The sequence below is a fragment of the Somniosus microcephalus genome, chromosome 3 (genome assembly GCF_052327205.1).
Source record: "Somniosus microcephalus isolate GS21.2 chromosome 3, FLI_Smic_1.0, whole genome shotgun sequence".
Classification (NCBI taxonomy): domain Eukaryota; kingdom Metazoa; phylum Chordata; class Chondrichthyes; order Squaliformes; family Somniosidae; genus Somniosus; species Somniosus microcephalus.
Window position 1 is genome coordinate 189,024,664 of NC_140989.1, and position 22,929 is coordinate 189,047,592.

The 22,929-nt window shown below is 47.8% G+C and overlaps 1 protein-coding gene across 2 annotated transcripts in view; it reads right to left on the minus strand.

Annotated features, from left to right (window-relative positions):
- The window catches only part of impg1a (interphotoreceptor matrix proteoglycan 1a), a 228,407-nt gene that overhangs the window by 33,880 nt on the left and 171,598 nt on the right, over window positions 1-22,929 (minus strand). For both annotated transcript variants that reach the window (XM_085982056.1, XM_085982057.1), the window contains exons 13-14: window positions 6,318-6,537; window positions 4,263-4,473 (exon numbers count right to left, since the gene is read on the minus strand). In XM_085982056.1, the coding sequence (XP_085838182.1) occupies window positions 4,263-4,473; window positions 6,318-6,537 (431 nt within the window). The remainder of the gene's footprint in view (window positions 1-4,262; window positions 4,474-6,317; window positions 6,538-22,929) is intronic.

The window sequence follows — 22,929 nt, forward strand, 5'->3', positions numbered from 1 at the left end:
TGCAGTGAGAGATCGCGTTGCGTCAATCTGGCTGTGGAGGAGCCCAGCAAGTGACTGCGTGGCAACAGTGAGGACCTGTGTGCCAGGTGCCAGTGCTTCGGAGAATGCCTGGACAGTTCTTCCCATGGCTTCAGACAAGACAGGTGCCGACCGCTCCACTGCCTCGGACAAGCCCTGCACAGACCTTTCCAGGGATTGTCCGAAGCCCTGAACAGTCCTTTCCATTGCCGACTCAAAGCCATGGACAGTCCTCTCCATTGTTGGGCCGAAGCCCTGGATAGTCCTGTCCATTGTGGCCCCGAAGCCCTGGATAGACCTGTCCATTGTTTCCCCAAACACCTGGAGAGACCTCTCCATTGTTGCGCCAAAGCCCTGCAGTGTCCTCTCCATTGTTGCCCCAAAGTCCAACATACTCCTAGCCAATGAATCTATTGACTCGGGCATCTTCTCCACTGCAGCCATCAGCTCCGTGTGTCTGACCCGGGCCTGTTTGCTCATCTCAGCCAGGCGATGGACCTCATCTGCACTCTGTGCAGCAGTCATGACGACCTGCCTTGCCCTGCGGGGAGATGGTGGCCGAACTTGCCTATCCCCCGTGCGTTGCTGCATGCGGCTTGGTCCGGCAACTGGTTCATCCTCAGAGCCACCCCCCCTCCCCTCCAGGGGACTACTATCCCCAGTCTGCAGATGTCTCGGCTCCCTGGATTCTGTAGCGGCTGGTCCGGATTCCTCCTGGTCCTCGCCTCCGGTGGCACTGGCAGCTTCAGCGCGTTGAGCCTGAGTTGGTGCTGCTTCATCTGAAAGTGGGAGGGGGAAGAGTGGCTTTAGCAAAAGGACAGCTTTGCTGAAAGGCATGCCAGATAGCGGCAAGGCTCTGACATGGCTGCACACTGAGGATGCATGCTGGCGGGGGGACCAAGTGGAAGGCAACAGGTGAAAAAGGTGAGAGTCTTACCCTCGCTGTCGGTAATGGGGTCGGCAGATGCAGTGGTGACTGGACCAGACAGACGTCCTCCAAGAATCTGGTGCACTCTCTCCTCCAGATCCGTCAGAGTGACCACTTGTGGAGGTCCGCCACCGGTTCGACGCTGCTCCTTCCGAATCATCGCCAGCTTGGACTGCAGGGGAAAGAAGGGGAGGTTCTGTTACATGATGCCTTGAGACCTCATCGCATGCCCCCCATGGTGCAAGAGCCCTTACATGAGGCCTTGAGACATCTGTCCATGTGTGTGCCCAGAAAGGGCCATGGGTGCATACTGACAGATGGCCATTGACGCATCATTGCAGCAGGGTGCCCGAAGTCAGCTGCAGATGGAGGGAAGCACAAGTTTGGTAAACCATCACTCACCCTAACGATCCGTGTGAGGTCGTTGAATTTCTTCCTGCACTGAACAGGGGTCCTGGTCACCATGCTGCTGGAGTTCACCCTCACAACAACCTCCCTCCAAGATCGTCGACAAGCCTTCTGATTCGGCCTCTTGCCATTATCCGGATACAGGACCTCTCGACGGTGTTCAACTGCAGCCACCAAGTGGTCCAGAGCCTCAGTGCTGAAGCGCTCTGCTCTCTGCCTAACCTTCTCCATGATGAACAAGTTTGTACTGCCAGACAAGGGCAAGCGCCGAATCTGAGGCCTACAGGGCGTTGGGTGTTGAAGCTCAGGCTGACTGACCCACCCCTTTAAGAGCCGGCTGGCGCCTGGAGGTCTCGTGCTTTCCCGTAATTGAGTTCACCTGCGCTGCGCCCGTCCGTGTCGAAATTGAGTAGCGCCTGACCTTTTGCGCCTTAAGAGCACCGTGCAACGGCTGATTTAGCGCCTCAATCCCCTTTGGGGGCGATGCAACCCAATATCGCGCTAGGCGGCGATAAGTTTCGTCTGGCTATAAACTTTGTGCATCGCCAGTTCTAACGCCTCAAGCGGGGCTATACCCAATTTCTAGGCCGATGGCTTACATCCTAGGGTCTTGAGGGAAGTGGCGGTAGGGATTGTGGATGCATTGGTAATAATTTTCCAAAACTCCCTGGACTCAGCAAAGGTCCCAGCAGACTGGAAAACTGCTAATGTAACACCCTTATTTAAAAAGGGCAGTAGACAGAAGGCTGGAAACTATAGACCGGTTAGCCTAACATCTGTTGTAGGTAAAATTTTGGAGTCCATTATTAAGGAGACAGTAACAGGACATTTGGATAATCATAATTTAATAGGACAAAGTCAGCATGGTTTTATGAAGGGGAAGTCATGTTTGACAAATTTGCTGGAGTTCTTTGAGGAAGTAACATATAGGGTGGATAAAGGGGAACCAGTGGACGTAGTGTATTTAGACTTCCAAAAGGCATTTGACAAGGTGCCACACAAAAGATTATTGCTTAAGATAAAAAATCACCGGATTGGGGGTAATATTCTGGCATGGATAGAGGATTGGCTATCTAACAGAAGGCAGAGAGTTGGGATAAATGGTTCATTCTCAGACTGGCAATCAGTAACTAGTGGTGTTCCGCAGGGGTCAGTGCTGGGTCCCCAACTCTTTACAGATGATACTAAGATGGGAGGAAAAGTAGTGAGTGAGGAGGACATAAAAAACCTGCAAGGGGACATAGACAGGCTAAGTAAGTGGGCAGAGATTTGGCAGATGGAATACAATACTGGAAAGTGTGAGGTTATGCACTTTGGCAGGAAAAATCGTAGAGCAAGTTATTATCTTAATGGCAAGAAACTGGAAAGTACTGAAGTACAAAGGGATCTGGGGGTCCTGGTGCACGAAACTCAAAAGGTTAGTATGCAGGTGCAGCAAGTGATTAAGAAGACCAATGGAATGTTGGCTTTCATTGCTAGGGGGATAGAATATAAAAAAGGGAGGTATTGTTGCAGTTGTACAAGGTATTAGTGAGACCGCACCTGGAATACTGCATACAGTTTTGGTGTCCATACTTAAGAAAGGACATACTTGCTCTCGAGTCAGTACAAAGAAGGTTCACTCGGTTAATCCCGGGGATGAGGGGATGGACATATGAGGAGAGGTTGAGTAGATTGGGACTCTACTCATTGGAGTTCAGAAGAATGAGAGGCGATCTTATTGAAACATATAAGATTGTGAAGGGGTTGGATCGGGTGGATGCGGGGAGGATGTTCCCGATGATGGGTGAAACTAGAACTAGGGGGCATAGTCTTAGAATAAGGGGCTGCTCTTTCAAAACTAAGATGAGGAGGAACTACTTCACTCAGAGGGTGGTAGGTCCATGTAATATGCTGCCCCAAAAAGCTGTAGAAGCTACATCATTACATAAATTTAAAACAGAAATAGACAGTTTCCTAGAAGTAAAGGGAATTAAGGGTTACGGGGAGCGGGCAGGAATTTGGACATGAGTCTAGGTTCGGATCGGACATGGCCCTGTGGGTAGCGGAGCGGGCCCAGGGGCCGTGTAGCCTGATCCTGCTCCTATTTTGTGTGTCTAATTCTGTTAGATTCAGGAGATGGTTCTGTGATAGTAGATTGGCGGTTAGGATCAGATCAGCCATGACCTTATTGAATGGCGGAGCAGGCTCGAGGGGCCGATTGGCCTACTCCTGCTCCTATTTCTTATGTTCTTATGTTCTTATGCAATGGATCTTGATTTCAACACAGTGAGGATGCAGCAAGGGGAAAATATGTTTGGAGATGAGAAGAGAGTGCAGAGGAGCGACAAATTGGAGAGAGAAGTTCGATGCTGGAGGTTAGGGAAGGATCTGCTTTCAGTGGACAAGCTATTCTCGTCTCTTGTCTATGAGTGTTTCAGGTGCTAGAATAGACTACTCAGACATTCAGGACCTGGATGGACTTGGACTTCATTAATGAGAATTGTTGAGAGGAAAGGAACTGTTGGGCATGAAAGAGGCACGAGGAGCAAAAGAATACACATTTGACCCCTTTATAATCATCCAAAGTAAGTTACAGTCACTCAGATAGGATCAGTAGCTATACAGGAGGAAGTGATGGATAAATGTAATCTCAGTGTGAAGTCTGAACTTCAGAGCTAGGTTGTCTGAGAAGCACTAGAGTTGAGTGAAAAGTTGCCTTATTTTGAGAGCAATCTGATGTGACAGTGATTTAACTTAAAGGCTTTATTCTGGGGTAAATCTATGGTTGAATGTCAGAACAAGACAATACAAAACAATTCAGGGCTTTCATGAAGCTGACACTTTTAAGAACTGGACAACCTTCTTTTCTTTTATATTTTCCTTGGGACTCGTATATAGACACACATCTCCCCCACATGTCACAAACCTGCAGACAGCTCCCTTCTCTCGATCTATTTCACATTTGCCATTGTTGAGGCAATAGTTTGGTCTGAGGCTGCAGATGCTCTGGCAGGGCAGTCCGTCCACACTGATATAACCAGGATAGCACACACACTGGGCTTCTCTTGTCCGCCTGTTGACTCGACACTCGGAGAACTCATTGCACGCCTGGAACTTACATGTGTTGGCTTGGTCAGCTGAAACCAGATTCCAGATTAGTCCAACTGATTTAAACATTTCAATTGAATTAGCATTTCCGCACCTTTCACATTATAATCAGGGCCAGTATTGGACACTGCTGTGCAGATTAGGGTCACCAACTCTGGTTGGACATATTCCTGGAGGCATCATCACATGGCCTCCCCACCTCCAACAGCCCCGCCCTCACGTTCCTGCCACTGGTCACCAGACACGCCCATCCTCACCGCCCACCGCCCTCCCACGGCCAATTGGAAAGCAAACTGAATCTTCATTACCCGATTGGATGATTCTTAACTGTTAGTCAAACAGCCTTTTATTGTATTTGATCACGGGATGTGAGTGTCACTGGCTAGGCCAGCATTTATTGCCCATCCCTGGTTGCCCTTGAGCCTTTTCCCCACCCCATCTCCAATATTTTTATAAATAATAAACAAAAGTATTCAAAGAAAATAAAACAAAACACCATTTATTTAATGCCCCTGTGATTTTTCTCCCTGGGTTGCTCCAGCAGTGTGCTGGAGATTCATTTCCAATTCCTGTAGACTCCAGGCCAGTCCTGGAGGGTAGGCAAGGCTTGTGCAGATGTATTGATATTGGTCTGGTGTCTTTTCATGTCCATATATGGTCTTCACTGTGATGGAAACACTAGTGGGAAATGAAAACCTTTGCACTTTTTACTTCTATTTTGAGATTTGATTATGGCCTCAACGGACTCACAGGTTGGCTATGGTCGGGACCTCCTAGAATACATGACTTCTCCTAAACTATTTTTGACAGAATTCCTGATTCTATTCTTTGACTGGTACTTTCCATTACACTAATTGCTGTATTCACTCAGATTAACTAGTAGTAACTAATGGCACCTCAGTCTATTTGCTTCATGCACATCTACATATAGGGGGAGAAATTCGGTATCACCCCGTTTGGGATGCTAATATCGGCCGGGCGCAAAGTTTAGCGCCCGCCACTAATTATCGCCTCTGACTGCAAAATTCGCCTCTATCTCCCCTGGAGGTGATTTGAGCGCTAAATCAGGCGCTACACACCTCTCTTAAGGCGCAAACGTCAGGGAGCGAGGCGCTACCGAAGCTCAGGCGATGTCAGTTACCATGGAAGCCAGGCAGACTGGCGCCATCCAGTTCTTAAAGGGGAGGGGCCATCTTGCTGGCCAGCAACACTCTGCTCATTGCAGCCTTGAATCTCGGCCTGGAGAGACCTCAAAAGCAATTGTGTGGAAGCACTAATGGATAGGCCCAGGGAAAGAGCTTGGCACTTAGGAACCTCAAAAGTGGTGCTGAGGGCCAAAACTCCCTAGGACAGCGTTGAAACCAAAAATTTTGCCGACAAGAAAGGCAGGAAGCGCCCGCCTTTCAATAGCGCTCCCCCAGCCCATTCCCGACTTGAAAACGTTCCCCTCAACCTGTCGTTCCTGGCGGCAGGCGCCAAGGCAGGGGGTGCGACTCAATATCCAGTCCGGGGCGCTACTGGGGCGTTGCACACTCAACTGACATCACGATCTGCGGGCGCAGGAGATCGTGGCTGTAGTGTTTAACGCCGCCACAAAATGTTGGGTCAATTTCGCGAGCAGCGCAAACATCGCCGCGCTCAGACACTAGTTGCTTTGCGCCCCATTAGCGCCCTAAGAGGGCACTAACGGGAGGTGCTAATCAACCAAATTTTCCCCCCATAAACTTTTAAAGCTCATGAATGATCGCATTTAAAACCAGACTCTGGAAAAAGTGACTTTCACTCTATTTTGTCTGCTTCCCTTTTTTGTCTCCTTTCAATAGTCGGGCTCTCGGCACAGACTGATAGCCAGAATCCGTTGTTGCTCATTTACCTGGCTCCACATCGAGAGAATATTTGTCGATTTCCAGATTATTCCTTTGGGCGGCTGCATTACAGAAGTCTTCCAAGACGCAGTAGACCGCTTGGGTGACATTGTACGGCACGGACTTGGCAAACTTCATTTTACTGTTCACTACAATACTGCCATTCCGGAAGTTCATAATCTCCAACTGTCTAAATCCAGTCAGGTTGGTCTGCAGGTATGGAAGCAACTGCAAGGAAAAAGGAATGTCATTACCTTCAAATACTTCCACCCCCCCTCACATAAGAACATAAGTAGTAAGAGCAGGAGTCGGCCATACGGCCCTTCGAGCCTGCTCCACCATTTAATAAGATCATGGCTGATCATCGACCTCAACTCCACTTTCCCGCCCGATCTCCATATCCCTTGATTCCCCAAGAGTCCAAAAAACTATCGATCTCTGTCTTGAATATATTCAACAACTCAGCATTCACAGCCCTCTGGGGCAGAGAATTCCAGAGATTCACAACCCTGAGTGAAGAAATTCTTCCTCATCTCAGTCTTAAATGGCCTACCCCTTATTCTGAGACTATGCCCCCTTGTTCTAGACACTCCAGCCAGGGGAAACAACCTCTCAGCATCTACCCTGTCAATCCCACATTTAATTAATTGGAATTGCCGCAGGAAAATTACCATTTTAGGTGTCAGCTGTGGCGCAGTGGGCAGCACTCTCGCCTCTGAGTCAGAAGGTCATGGCTTCAAGTGCCACTCCAGAGACTTCAGCACATAACCTAGGCTGACACTCCCAGTGCAGTACTCTGGGAGCGCTGCACTGTCAGAGCCGTCTATTGGAGGAGACGTTAAACCGAGGCCCTGTCTTCCCTCTTTGGTGGACGTAAAAGATCCCATGGCACTATTTCGAAGAAGAGCAGGGGAGTTCTCCTTTGTGTCCTGTCTAATATTTATCCCGCAATCAACATCACTAAATAACAGATTATCTGGTCATTATCTCATCGCTGTTTTTGGGAGCTTGCTGTGCGCAATTTGGCTGCCGCGTTTCCTCCATTACAACAGTGACTACATTTCAACAAATTTAATTAATTGTCAGTAAAGTACTTTGGCATGTCCCGAGGTTGTGAAAGGTGCTCTATAAATGCAAGTCAGTCTCCCTTTCTTTTGTTTCCTGTGATCAAATGGAATGATGCTGTAAACTGTCACTTCAGACCCTCATGGTGTGCGCGAGCCCCGAAGCGGGCTATGTATCTGGAAACATCGGAGCGTCGAGACGAGGCTGATTGTAACGGCCGAGCCTCTCTTCAATAAATGTTGCTGGTCTCCCGGCAGATTCACCATCTGGCTGGCGGGCGAGAGCGGGAATTTGGACAGCAGGTGTCCGCAGTCGAGGACTGGCGGGAGCATGCCTGGCAGTTAGGTAAGTGGAGGAGTGGGCGTTGTGTTCGGGGGAGAGAAGGGAAAGCCCTAAGGTTGTACTTGTGGGTCCCGGAAGAGCACTTCTGGCCCACAAGAAAACCTAAAATAAAACGTTTAAAACTTGCCTGCCTGGGCCGCTTTTGTAATTGGGAGGTTGCACTGTCATTTCAGAGACTCACGGTTAGCCCCCTGTAATGTATGTACCTTTAAGGGGGGAACTACTTTCTACAGCTCATGTATACTGTAGTACTGGCAGTGACCACACCTGTATATAACGCTGAGTAGCAATCTGTTGTTTCAGTTGCAGTTTGAACCACGTTGAGTAAACACCTGTTGTACCATTCTCTGCAGTCCTTTTCTTATTATTACACGGATGTAACAGTGGCGACGAGCAAGTTCGAACCTACCTGCAACTCTGCATCACCTCCCAGGGAGAACAGTGGAAGAAGGTCGAGTCCAGAAGCACGGGCGTCGACCACAGGCAACCGCCCAGTCATCCAGCGGAGATTTGAGCATCGCAGGGGAGGCTGCCGAGAGCCAGGCTTGGCTTTCCAGTCACGGTGGTCCAGCGAAATGGGCTGGCAACAGGTACTGTGCAGACCCTTCCCGGACAGCAACGGGCTAGAGCCCAACCGAGCGGCACAGAAAAAGGCCGAGCAGCGTCGACGGGGGAGAGAGAGAGGGCAGAGCGCACAGGGCGCAGCCAGTGTTCAGGACCGAGTGGTGTCAACGGGGGAGAGAGGCGAGAGAGAGCAGAGTGCAGCCGGTGTTCAAGGGCCGAGCAGCGTCAACGGGGGAGAGAGGCGTGCAGGAAAACGCGAGGCGCTGCCATTGCCACGAGGACCGCAGAGAGCGGCGTTGGCAGCAGCGAGGGAGACGCCATTTTAAGCCGCAGCGGGGGAAGAAAGGAAAGCGCGGGAGACGCCATTTTAAGCCAGTCTAACCACACCCAAAAATGCCGAAGAGTGGCAGTATCACAGCGTTCGACAATGAAGTCGAAGATTAGACGACATATGTCGAACGCATAGAAGTATACTGCAAGGCGAATGAAGTGCCAGATGACAAGAAAGCGCTGGTATTGTTAAATTCAATGGGTGCAAAAACGTATGGCTTACTACGAAACCTAATAACCCCAACGAAGCCAGTAGAAAAGGATTTTGAAAACATAGTGTCAATCCTACAGGACCACTTAAACCCCACACCGCTGCTGATAGCAGAAAGATTTAAGTTTCACAAACGGAACCAGCATAAGGATGAAAGCAATGCTGATTATTTAACAGAACTGCGCAAACTATCGAAACACTGCCAGTTTGGAGCGGGACTGGCAGATACCTTAAGGGACAAGTTTGTGTGTGGGCTTCAAAGTGAAGGAACCCAGAAACGGCTTTTATCTGAAAAGGACCTTATGCTGGAAAAGGCTTTCAGCATTGCGGTATCATATGAAGCAGCAGCACGGGGGGCTGCAGAGATACAACAGAGACCGTAAGAATATGGCACAAATGAAATGTCATATGGAACAGAGAAGTGCTATCGCTGCGGCAGAACAACACACGACCAGAATGATTGCTGGTTCAAAGACAAAGTGTGCAGACAGTGTGGAAAAGTAGGACACATAGCACGAGTCTGCAGGTCGGGAAAGAAAACCAGCAATAAGAAACCGACCAAAGGGAAGTACAAGAAGGTACATAAGATAACGGAGAATAGTTCAGATGAACAAAAGAGTGATAACGACTCCGAAAGCAGGGAACTGAGTTGTCTGAAACTATATAATGTGATCACAACGGAGGATCACCGAACCATTTGGGTCACTCTCAAGATAGCAGGAGTCCAGGTAAAGATGGAATTGGACACAGGATCAGCTCTAACAGTCATAAACCAACGGGACCACGAGCGGCTATTCTCACACATACCCTTGAGAGACACAAAAATTATTTTGAAGATGTACACGGGGCAAAAAGTCTACCCCAAAGGAAAAATAAGGGTGACCGTTATATATAACGGTAAGGAAACACCAAAACTAGACCTGTATGTATTGCAAGATGGAGGACCACCATTACTGGGACGTGAATGGATCCAGAAAATACAACTGGATTGGCATTCCATACAGGCACTGACTGTGGCTGACAAAAAGGATGACGACGTCACACCTGGGCGACTGTCAAAGATCCTAACTGACGCGAAAGAAGTGTTCCAGCAAGGACTCGGAACACTAAAAGGCACGACAGCGACGATTAAAATTGAAGAAAACGCAAGCCCAAAATTTTTTAAGGCCAGACCAGTACCTTATGCGATCCGCCCAGCCGTCGAAGCAGAGCTGGAGAGTCTGGAACGTTCAGGTGTACTGTCCAAGGTAGACTGGAGCGAGTGGGCTACACCCATCGTCCCTGTGATGAAAAAGTCGTTGAGCAGCACGCCTGGGGAACCAAGGAAGGTTCGCATCTGTGGGGACTTTAAGGGAACAGTGAACCTGGTCCCTCACACCGTATAATATCCACTTCCGCAGATTGAAGATATTTTCACCTCGCTATCTGGAGGGAAACGCTTCACTAAGATTGATCTGGCCCAGGCGTATCTGCAAATGGAGGTAGAAGAAGCATCAAAAAAATACCTCACAATCAACACCCATAAAGGTCTCTACCAATACAACCGGCTGGTATTCGGGGTAGCATCAGCTCCGGCTATTTGGCAGAGGGCAATGGAACAAGTCCTGCAAGGGATCCCAGGGACCCAGTGTTATTTGGACGACATCCTGGTCATGGGCGAAAATGACAGTGATCACCTTGCCAACCTGGAGCAGGTGCTCACTAGATTGCAGGAATATGGGCTCCGAGCTAACCGCCCCAAATGCGAGTTTTTTAGAAAACAGATCTCGTATTGTGGCCACGTTATCGATAAAGAGGGGTTACATAAGTCCCCAGAGAAGATTGAGGCAGTAGTCAAGGCTCCAGCACCGGACAATGTGTCACAACTGAGGTCGTTCCTCGGGCTGGTAAACTACTACCATAAGTTCTTGCCAAATTTGTCTACAATACTACACCCACTGAACACCCTACTGCAAACTGGGGTGCCATGGAAGTGGAATGACGAATGTAGATGAGCTTTCCAGAAGAGCAAAACACTAATCACATCGAAAGAGGTATTGGCCCATTACAACCCAGCGTTACCAATTTGGTTTGCTTGTGATGCGTCACCCTACGGCATTGGAGTGGTGCTGTCGCACAAATTCTCGGACGGCTCAGAGAGGCCAATAGCCTTTGCGTCACGATCACTAACCTCAGCCGAGCGTAACTACGCCCAGATTGACAGGGAGGCACTCAGCCTAGTGTGGGGAGTGAAAAAGTTCAATCACTATCTGCACAGGCAGAAATTCACCTTGCTGACTGATCACCAGCCTCTTGTCTCCATTTTTAATCCGAAGAAGGGCGTTCCGGTGATGACTGCGCAACGACTACAAAGATGGTCACTTTTTCTAGGGCGCACCACTATGAGATTGAATAAAAGGGCACGAAACAGCATGGAAATGCTGAAACATAGAAACATAGAGATAGGAACAGGAGTAGGCCATTCGGCCCTTCGAGCCTGCTCCGCCATTCAATGAGATCATAGCTGATCTTACCAGTTCAGTACCCCGTCCCCGCCTTTTCTCCGTAACCCTTAATCCCCTTAGCCTTCAGAAATATATCCAATTCTCTCTTGAAAATATTTATTGAATTAGCCTTCACAGCCCTCTGTGGCAGGGAATTCCACAGGCTCACCACTCTTTGAGTGAAGAAATTCTTCCTCATCTCTGTTTTAAATGATTTGCCCGCTATTTTTAGACTGTGGCCCCTGGTTCTGTGCTCCCCGGCCATTGGAAACATTCTCTCTGAATTCAGCCTGTCCAGGCCTGCCATAATTTTATATGTTTCGATGAGATCCCCTCTCAATCTTCTAAACTCCAGTGAGTACAAGCCCAAACTATTTAATCTCTCTTCGTAGGTCATTCCCGCCATTCCAGGTATCAGCCTGGTGAATCGCCGTTGCACTCTTTCCATGGCAAGAACATCCTTCCGCAGATGGGGCGACCAAAACTGTACACAATACTCCAGATGCGGTCTCACCAGCACCTTGTACAGCTGTAGTAAGGTATCCCTATTCCTATACTCGAACCCCCTTGATATGAAGGCCAACATACCATTTGCCTTCTTGATCGCCTGTTGCACCTGCATGCTCTCCTTCAGTGACTGGTGCACAAGAACACCCAGGTCCCTCTGCACTTCCCCATCTCCCAATCTATTGCCATTTAGATAATAATCTACCCTCCTGTTTTTACCCCCAAAGTGGATAACCTCGCATTTATCCACATTATAGTGCATCTGCCACGTATCCGCCCATTCCCCCAACCTGTCCAAATCGCACTGTAGCCTCCTGACATCCTCATCAGAGCCCACCCCTCCTCCTAGTTTAGTGTCGTCAGCGAATTTGGAAATATTGCATCCAATTCCCTGATCCAGATCATTTATATATATTGTGAACAGCTGGGGTCCCAGGACAGATCCTTGCGGCACCCCGCTGGTCACTGCCTGCCACTCCGAAAACGAGCCGTTTATTCCAACTCTCTGTTTTCTATCCGCCAGCCAGTTCTCTATCCACGTTAATACTTTGCCCCCAATCCCATGAGCCTTAATTTTGCATGATAATCTTTTGTGTGGAACCTTATCGAAGGCTTTCTGGAAGTCAAGGTACACCACATCCACTGGCTCTCCCCCATCTATTTTACCAGTTACTTCCTCAAAAAATTCCAGCAGATTAGTCAAACACGATTTACCCTTTGTAAATCCATGTTGACTCTGTCCGATCCTTTCCCCATTTGTCAAGTGCTCCGCTATTTTATCCTTAATAATGGACTCTAGCATTTTGCCCACAACCGATGTAAGGCTTACTGGTCTATAATTCCCTGCTTTCTCTCTACCCCCCTTTTTAAATATTGGGGTAACATTAGCTACCCTCCAATCCACGGGTACTGTTCCCGAGTCAATGGAGTTCCGGAAGATGATCCTTAGAGCATCTGCTATCTCCAGGGCCACCTCCTTAAGTACCCTAGGATGTAGTTTATCAGGCCCCGGGGATTTGTCGGCCTTCAGTCCCCTCAACTTACCCAACACCATATCCCTAGAGATACTAATTTCTGTCAGCTCCTCCCTCTCATTAGTCCCTATGTTTGCCGATATTCCTGGGAGGTTATTTGTGTCCTCCTTTGTGAATACAGAACCAAAGTATGAGTTTAATTGGTCTGCCATTTCCTTATTCTCCATTATATATTCTCCCGAATCGGACTGCAAGGGACCGACTTGGGATTTTACCAGTCTTTTCCTCCTGATATACCGATAAAAGCTTTTGCAGTCTGTCTTTATGTTTGCTGCAAGTTTACTTTCGTATTCTATTTTCCCCTTCCTGATTAATCCCTTTGTCCTCTTTTGCTGTATCTTGTACTGCCCCCAATCTTCCGGTCTGGTGCTTTTTTTTTGCCAGTTGATATGCCCTTTTTTTTGATTTTATGCTGTCCCTAATTTCCCTCGTTATCCACGGTTGAGTCACCTTTTTAGGTTTATTTTTATGCCAAACCGGTATAAACATGTTCTGGAATTCTTCCATTCTATCTTTGAATGCTTGCCATTGTCTCTCCACTGTCAATCCCCCCAGAAACACCACCCAATCAATCTTACCCAATTCCCGTCTCATACCCTCGTAATTCCCTTTATTTAAGTTCTGGACCTTAGTCTCTGATTCAATTTCCTCACTCTCCATCTCGACTGAGAGCTCGATCATATTATGATCGCTCTGACCCAAGGGGCCTCGTACAAGAAGATTGCTGATAAGTCCCTTCTCATTGCACAATACCCAGTCTAAAATGGCCTGATCTCGAGTCGGCTCCTCGACATATTGGTCCAGATAACCGTCCCGAAAACATTCCAGGAATTCCTCCTCCTCAGAATTTTTACTAATTTGGGTAGTCCAATCAATATGTAAATTAAAGTCACCCATGATGACAGCTGTGCTCTTATCGCACGCTTCTCTAATTTCCCTTTTTATGCCTTCCCTCACCTCCATATTACTATTTGGAGGCCTATATATCACACCCACTAACGTTTTCCTCCCCTTGCTATTTCTCATTTCTACCCATACAGATTCCGTTTCATCCGAGTTAATATCCTTCCTTTCCATTGCATTAATCCCCTCCTTTACCAGCAATGCTACCCCACCTCCCCTACCTTTTTGCCGATCCTTCCTAAATATTGTATATCCCTGGATGTTAAGTTCCCAGCCTTGCCCACCCTGCAGCCACGTTTCTGTAATCCCAATCAAATCATACTTGTTTACCTCTATTTCCACAACTAATTCATCCACCTTGTTCCTAATGCTTCTAGCATTAAGATACAAAGCCTTCAGGCTTGCTTTTTTCACACTCTCATTATGAATTAGTTTGGCCCTTTGTGTTTCTCTCCTTTGCTTATTGCTTCTCACCTTTCTACCATCTATTTCTGACTTCATATGACTTCCCTCTTTTCCACTACCTAGGTTCCCATCCCCCTGCCAAATTAGTTTAAATCCTCCCGAACCGCCCTAGAAAATATTACCCCGAGGACATCGGCTCCCTCACAGTTCAGGTGTAGACCGTCCCCTTGGTACAGGTCACTCCTCCCCAAGAACTGGTTCCAATGCCTCAAGAATTTAAATCCCTCTCCCTTGCACCACTGCTCAAGCCACGTATTTAGCTTATCTATCTTACTCTCTCTAAACTTATTAGCTCGTGGCACTGGTAGCAATCCAGAGATTACTACCTTTGAGGTCCTACTTTTCAATTTAGCTCCTAACTCCCTAAATTCAGCTTGTAGGACCTCCTCCCTCTTTTTACCTACATCGTTGGTACCTACATGTACCACGACAACTGGCTGATCCCCCTCCCCCTTCAGAATGCTCTGCACCCGCTCCGAACTTAAATAAAGGGAATTACGAGGGTATGAGACGGGAATTGGGTAAGATTGATTGGGTGGTGTTTCTGGGGGGATTGACAGTGGAGAGACAATGGCAAGCATTCAAAGATAGAATGGAAGAATTCCAGAACATGTTTATACCGGTTTGGCATAAAAATAAACCTAAAAAGGTGACTCAACCGTGGATAACGAGGGAAATTAGGGACAGCATAAAATCAAAAAAAAGGGCATATCAACTGGCAAAAAAAAATGGGCTATCACGCCTGCCACTGCTTACTGTGGAGGAAGCACCAGCAGTGGATCCTGTCGAAATATTCCATTCGACTATAGTTGAATACCTACTGGTAACTAACGCTTGTATCGAAAAGGAAACCCGAAATGACCCGACACTGTCTCGGGTATATGATTTGACGGTGAAGGGATGACCAGCATATGGCGACTCACTGTTGCCAGCATTCTCGACAAGGAGAGAACAGCTGTCACTGTGCCGGGGGACCTTGATGTGTGGATCCCGAGTGGTAATTCCACCCAAGTTAAGGGATAGAGTGCTCAATGAGCTTCATGAGGGTCATCTGGGAGGGGTAAAAATGAAAAGCCTAGCCAGGGCTTATGTGTGGTGGCCGGGAATCGATAAACAAATCGAGGACCTGACCAAGAGTTGCTCAGGATGCCAGAAAGTCCAAAATGCACCACCACAGGCCCCTCTACACCCATGGGAGTGGCCCTCATCTCCATGGCAATGGGTGCATATTGATTTTGCTGGTCCATTCATAGACTCGATGTTTTTAATAGCCGTGGATGCGCACTCAAAATGGCCTGAGGTCATCAAAATGTCCTCCACCACCACGGAGAAAACTATTGCAGTCCTATGGACCATTTTTGCCAGGAACGGCTTGCCAGAACAGATTTGTTCCGACAACGGACAACAGTTTGTGTCCGAAGAGTTCCGGAGGTTCTTGAAAAAGAATGGGGTAAGGCATTACACATCCGCCCCGTATCATCCAGCCACAAATGGATTGGCTGAGAGGTTCGTACAAACCTTTAAGAAGGCAATAAAGGCTATGTACGATGACAACATTCCGCTGCAGCACAAGGTGGACAATTTCCTGTTCACCTACCGGAATGCGACACATGCAGTCACCAACCAGGCCCCAGCCATGATGTTCTTTAACCAAAAGTTAAGATCTCGCCTGGATTTGCTCAGACCATACGTACGAAGAGATGTTGAGAGTAAGCAATTCCAGCACATCCATGAGAAGCCAACAAGGAGATTCAATGTAGGGCAACCAGTCTTGGCCCGCGACTACCGAACAGAAAAATGGCAGCCAGGAACGATATGCACACGGCAGGGCCCACTAATGTACACAGTGGACGTTGGGGAGAGCATCGTGAGACGCCATGCTGACCAGATCCTAGAGTCACAGGAACAAGTCAACCCCATGCCTTGCCCATACGTACCTGGTGATGAACCCGACGTACAGGTCGCATCTACCCCAGAAACAGTAGCATCGGAAGCTGATGAACCAACCGACGACAGGGGGCCAGAATCGCCTCCGAACCAAGAGCAAGACACTCGGGAAAGGCGCTATCCAGAAAGGATCAGGAAGCCTCCCCAAGGACTGAATTTATAAATAGACTATTTTCAGCTAATGTTGCATGTTAAAAGTATTAATTGTAATTAGTTTGATATTTAATTGTTAAATGAGTGTTATGGTACTGTTAATCTAAAAGGGGAGGAATTGTAATGTGTGTACCTTTAAGGGGGGAACTACTTTCTACAGCTCATGTATGCTGTAGTACCGGCAGTGACCATACCTGTATGTAACGCTGAGTAGTAATCTGTTGTTTCAGTTGCAGTTTGAACCACGTTGAGTAAACACCTGTTGTACCGTTCTCTGCAGTCCTTTTCTTATTATTGCACGAACGCAACAGCCCCTCCCAGCAGGTATAGCCTGACGGGGAAGGCGTCATTGCTCCCCCGCTCAGGCCTCTGACGAATATTGCAACCGGGTCCCCATTTGCACTATTAAAGAAGGACCCCGCTGCCTTTATGCGGGTGTCCTACTTGCCTGCTCAAAAGAGTAGGTTAACATCAGGACATGACAGGAAGGCAACGGGATCTGGGGATAAGTCGCTGCCCTTATTTTAACAGCACCCACCCCCCTCCCTGGTTTCATGCCCAGGTTGTCTGACTATGTCCCAGATTTGTTGAGAGAGGGATTCAGACCCAGGGTACCATCTTATCCCCAGCTGGTCTATATTGCCCTCCGTAAGATAGTTAGGAGCTAAATATATCCAACACAACTATTGGTAACCACAGGACTCAAATTTAGGGCCCCAGTCGTGTGAAGTTAATGCTTCCTTTTCCAACTGTTCAAAAGTGACCAACGCTTCTCACAGTTTATAGGATAACTGCACTAACTGGAAACCTGTTCTATACAATTGGTTGAGGCAGTTGAAAGGTTACATATAACCGGATCTGCATAGAGAAGGACGTGCTTAGATAAGAAACAAACTTCTGACTTGTAATAAATGTGCTTGTAGCCGGATTGCACATAGAGCACAGAGATTAGAACACTTGTGATGGTTCCTTCACGTGCACTCTCACATAATCTCCCCAATTTATTTAATCTACTGAGGAACATGAATAACCACATATATAACTTCAATACAGTGGAAATCAGGTATTTCTTCCTGATCCAAGAATCTTTCATAAGAGCAGGAGTAGGCTATTCACCACTCGAGCCTGTTCCGCCATTCAGTTAGAACATGGCTGTTCTGTACCTCAACTTCATTTACCTACCTTTGCTCCATATCCCTCCATACCCTAACCTAACAAAAATCTAATGATCTCAGTCTTGAAAGTTTTAATTGATCCAGCATCCACAGTCTTTTGGGGGGGAGAGTTCCAGATTTCCATTACCCTTTGTGTGAAGAAGTGCCTCCTGACATCACCCCTGAACAGCCTAGCTCTAATTATAAGGTTATGCCCCCTTGTTCTGGACACCCCCACCAGAGGAAATAGTTTCTCTCTATCGATCCTATCGAATCATTTTAAACACCTCAATTAGATCACCCCTCAATCTTATATACTCAAGTTCAGAACCCGCCTCCAACCCACCTCCAATGGGAAAATCGCACCCTTTGTGTCTGTCTTCACGGAAGAAGACGCATAAACTTCCTGGAAATAGTGAAGTTCCAAGGGTCTAGCGAGAATGGGGAACTGAAAGAAATTAGTATTAGTAAAAAAAATAGTACTGGAGAAATTAATGGGACTGAAAGCCAATAAATCCCCTGGACCTGATGGCTATAGAGGTGAAAGAGGTGGCTATAGAGATAATGGATGCATTGGTTGTCGTTTTCCAAAATTCAATTGATTCTAGAACAGTTCCCATGGATTGGAAGGTAGCAAATGTAACCCCACTATTTAAAAAGGAGGGAGAGAAAACAGGGAACTACAGACCAGTTAGCCTGACATCAGTAGTAGGGAAAATGCTAGAATCTATTAATAAGGATGTGGTAACAGGGCACTTAGAAAATAATAATAGGATTGGGCAGAGTCAGCACGGATATATGAAAGGGAAATCGTGTTTGACAAATCTGTTAGAGTTTTTTGAGGTTGTAACTAGCAGAATAGATAAGGGGGAACCAGTGGATGTGGTGTATTTGGATTTTCAGAAAGCATTCGATAAGGTGCCACACAAGAGGTTATTGAACAAAATTAGGGCTCCTGGGATTGGCGGTAATATACTAGCATGGATTGAGGATTGGTTAACGGACAGGGAACAGAGAGTGGGAATAAACGGGTCATCTTTAGGTTGGCAGGCTGTAACTAGTGGGGTACCGCAAGGATCAGTGCTTGGGCCTCAGCTATTCACAATCTACATCAATGATTTGGATGCGGGGACCAAATGTAATATATCCAAGTTTGCTGATGATACAAAGCTGGGTGGGAATGTAAGTTGTGAGGAGGATGGCGTTCAACTTCCGAAATCCTGTCATTACTGCACTCACTGGGCCTCATGGGATTTAAATGTTATAAGGTCCAGTGTTGCTGTCACTGAGTATAGGGAAAGCAACATAACAGAGAAAAGGACACTGTTTAAATGATGTTCCCTGGGGCTGCCACGTGCTGTGGGGCTCTGTTCCCTCCGGCAGAGGAGGGCACGCTGTCAATGCCAGGCCATTTAAATATGCTGTCCCCTTGCACTCTTGCCTCGGAGTCAGAAGGATATGGGTTCAAGTTCCACTCCAGAGACTTCAGCCCATAATCATAGAAATTTACGGCACAGAAGGAGGCCATTCAGCCCATCGTGTCAGTGCCGGCCAAAATAGAGCTAGTCAGCCTAATCCCACTTTCCAGCTCTTGGTCCGTAGCCTTGTAGGTCTCGGCACTTCAAGTGCATATCCAAGCACTTTTTAAATATGATGAGCGTTTCTGCCTCTACCACCCTTTCAGGCAGTGAGTTCCAGACCCCCACCACCATCTGGGTGAAAAAAAGTTCTCCTCAACGCCCCTCTAATGTATCTACCAATGACTTTAAATCTGTGCCCCCTGGTTATTGACCTCTAAAGGAAATGGGTCCTTCCTATCCACTCTATCTAGGCCCCTCATAATTTTATACACCTCAATTAAGTCTCCCCTCAGCCAATTGAGTGGACTAGGCCTATATTCTCTTACAGCTTAGAAGAATGAGAGGTGATCCCATTGAAACATACAACATTCTTACAGGGCTTGACAGGGTAAATGCAGGGAGGGTGTTTCCCCTGGCTGGAGAGTCTAGAACCAGGGGTCACAGTCTCAAAATAAGGGGTCAACCATTTAGAACTGAGATGAGAAGACATTTCTTCACTCAGAGGGTGGTGAATCTTTGGAATTCTCTTCCCCAGAGAGCTGTGGAGGCTCAGTCGTTGAGTATATTCAAGATAGAGATCGATAGATTTTTGAATATTAAGGGAATTGAGGGATATGGGGATAGTGCAGGAAAGTGGAGTGAGGTAGAAGATCAGCCATGATCTCATTGAATGGCGGAGCAGGCTCGAAGGGCGAAATGGCCTACTCCTGCCCCTATTTCTTATGTTCTATGATTTTCATTGTATTGATTGGAAACCCTTTTCATGTATTTACCAATCTATGAGGGGAAACCTTTCCTAATCTTCTTATCTTATATCTTATCTGTTTGTCTGTCTGTCTGTCTGGCTATACAATCAAAAGTTATAGAGTGTACCTACACATATGTTATATCAAAAGAAAGCTTATCATTAGGGGAGTCTAGTAGGCATATTTACTTTTTGGTCAGACAAAAATTGTTCAGACAGTATACAAAAAAGATTCAAAAAACAGCAACATTCCGCTCATTAGCGTTGAGTGACGTGATGGTTGACCAATCGTACAGGGGATTAACCTGATGGTTGACCAATCGGTGTGTCATGGGGGGCGTTTCATTGTGTGTGTGGGCGGGCCTAATCCTTCTGAGCTGAGGTGAGTGGCGGCCATCTTGATTCCTAACTCTTGATTTATTTTTCCCTCTTTGTGTGTGTGTGTGGAGGGGATTTTGGGAGCGAGTTGAGGTGGGGAAGGGTTTCGCCGGCAACTGGGCCTGGGCCTCTTTCACAGCCTGTAGCCCCTCAGGAGGGCGGGGGTGGGGGGGAAGAAGATTTTCCCCGGCAACCGGCCCGGGCCTCTCTCACAGCCTGTAGCCACTCAGGAGGTGGGGGGAGGGAGGAGGGTTACCCCGGCAACCGGCGGCGTCTCACTCTTTTCCCCCCCCCCAAGTCTCTCTCTCTCTTCCCCGCGCAGCCCGAAAGCCTGGGGGAAGAGGGAAGCGAGCAGGTGAGCGGCGGCATCTCACTCTCCCCCGCGCAGCCCGAAAGCTCGGGGGAAGAGGGAAGCAAGCAGGTGAGCGGCGGCATCTCTCTCTCCCCCCCCACCACAGCAAAAGGCGTTCGTCTGCCGCCCGGCCAACTGGGTCCACAGGCCGGTGAGGAACCCCGGGCTCGCTTCGGAGCGATGGGCACCCGGCCTCCCAATGTTGGGCTAACTCCGTTCTGGTACCGGAAAGGAGGGAGAGACAGGGGGAGGGGGAGGAGGGAGGGAGAGGGGTGAGGAGAGGGGAGGGAGGGAGGGAGAGAGAATAAAGCAGGGAGAGACAGGGGGAGGGAGAGAGAGAGGGTGAGGGAGGGAAAGAGTGAGGGGGTGGGAGAGGGAGGGAGAGCCCGCCTTCTTCCTTCCTTCGCAGGGGTCGATCGGGCCAGGCCTGAGACGCTCCTACCCCCTCTCTCTCCAGGCTAATCCCGAACTAAATCCAGCAGTCTCTCTCTCTCTCTCTTCCCCCCCACCCCCCCCGTCTCTCTCTCCTCCCCCCAGTCTCTCTCTTCTCCCCCCAGTCTCTCTCTCTCTCTCTTCCAACAACAACATGCCCTCAAAAAACCCTCGGCACCGCCGGGCACTCCAGCTAGTCCCTAATGTAAGATATTCTATTCATGTATACTTATATACGTAGGATTAGGATTAGGTTTAATCTCATATGATTAAGGATTTTGCTTTATTTTTACTTATAAATGGCTTGTGGCTATGTACTGTAGTTAGAAATAATGAAATGGTTAAAGTTGTTCATTCCCAGGATGCTTTAGGGTTTAAGGTGTCGGGGTACGGTTTAGCTGACTGTGCTGTTTAGCTTCTGCTGAAAGTGTAGGAGGTGTTCCTGCCCGTTGTCTTCTTTTTGTCAGCACATTGTGAAACAAGACAGTCTTGAGATGAGGAAATGGGACAATGATTAGTTACATGCCTAGATGGTAAACAAGTTGGCCACCTGGTAGTTTTATAGGAACAACCTCATTTCTGTGGGTCTTCAACTGTTATCAGGATATAATGAATCATCTAGGACAGTGTGCGTGACTAGAGGCCTATAAAGATTATGGGCTATAAATTCATTATAGCCCACGAATGGGCGGTATCTTTAGAAAAGTTTGAGAATAAGCCCCAGGCGCTAATGCTTTAGACTGCACGCAAAATCCATTCTCACTGCTCAAAGAAATGATTGGAGTGCTAATTCAAGTCTTAAAGGCCTAGCTCAGTGGTGTTACATTCAAAAGGTGGACCAATAGCGGGTGCAGTCTAATCTCAATTCATCCTTGCCACAGGCTTTCCCAATTCTTAAAGGGGAGGTTCATTGATACTGCAGCACCTCATTGTCAGCATTGCTGGCTGTGCAGCTGCCTCAGCAAGGAGAAGCACAACAAGGAGAATGAGCCAAAGGACTGAAGCAGGTGTGCTCATGGCAGATTCACCTCAGTCGGGTGGTCAGGGTGATTGAGGGCTTCAACAAATGCTACATACCATCATCTGTACCACAAGCTTCACACACTGCCCAAAGCACCCCAACCCCAGCACTCACCCACCAACAATCTCTACCTACTAACACTCACACCCACATCTCACACCTTGCACACAATGACAGCTATTCAACTATGGCAGGCACAAGGGTCATTAGTTATTAGAATGATTGTGATATGTGTGATATGTTTATGCATAAATTTATTCATGGAGTTTGCAATGTTTTGTTGTCTCTCTCATTTCACCTTTGTGTCCAGGAGGACGCTGTGATATGGCGTGAGACAGGGATGGCATGATGGGCATGTGGTGAGCAAAAGGGATCTGGGGTTTAAGTCATCCTGGTCTGAGGCTGGAGGTCTGTTTGGAGGAGGTGGCAGAGTTCTGTGACCACCACCTTGGTGATGCGGAGCTGTCTAATACACATCTCCTCGCTTACTTGAAGGTAGGAGAAGTGCTGTCAGAATACCCTCGGAGAGTAAGGCCTCCTGGTGAGAGCCCTGATGTCCCTCCTCATCCCTCTGTACACATGTTCCTGTACTTCTGGATGCCTACGCTCCCTCCGCTGTAGATCCTGGAGGGTGAGATGGCAAGCTAGTATAACACCATTAATGCTGCCAAGTGTAGCAGTTTGAATCTTTGAACAATAAACGTAGGCACTTTGTACTTGCCAGAAGACTGCTGATAAAAAGAAGCTTGAAATTACTCATACAAAGTGATCCATTGGCTGAACCTGACAAGACAACTGAAAGTAACCTGCCCTGACAGCTGCGAGTGATTAATGCGGATGCCTTTAAATAACGTCCCTGGAGCTGGCTTCCTGCAGCTTTGCGCCTCCTACCTTATTACATTTATATTATATTCATGCCTTTCTACATTTCAAAGACCAAGCGTATGTTCCTTC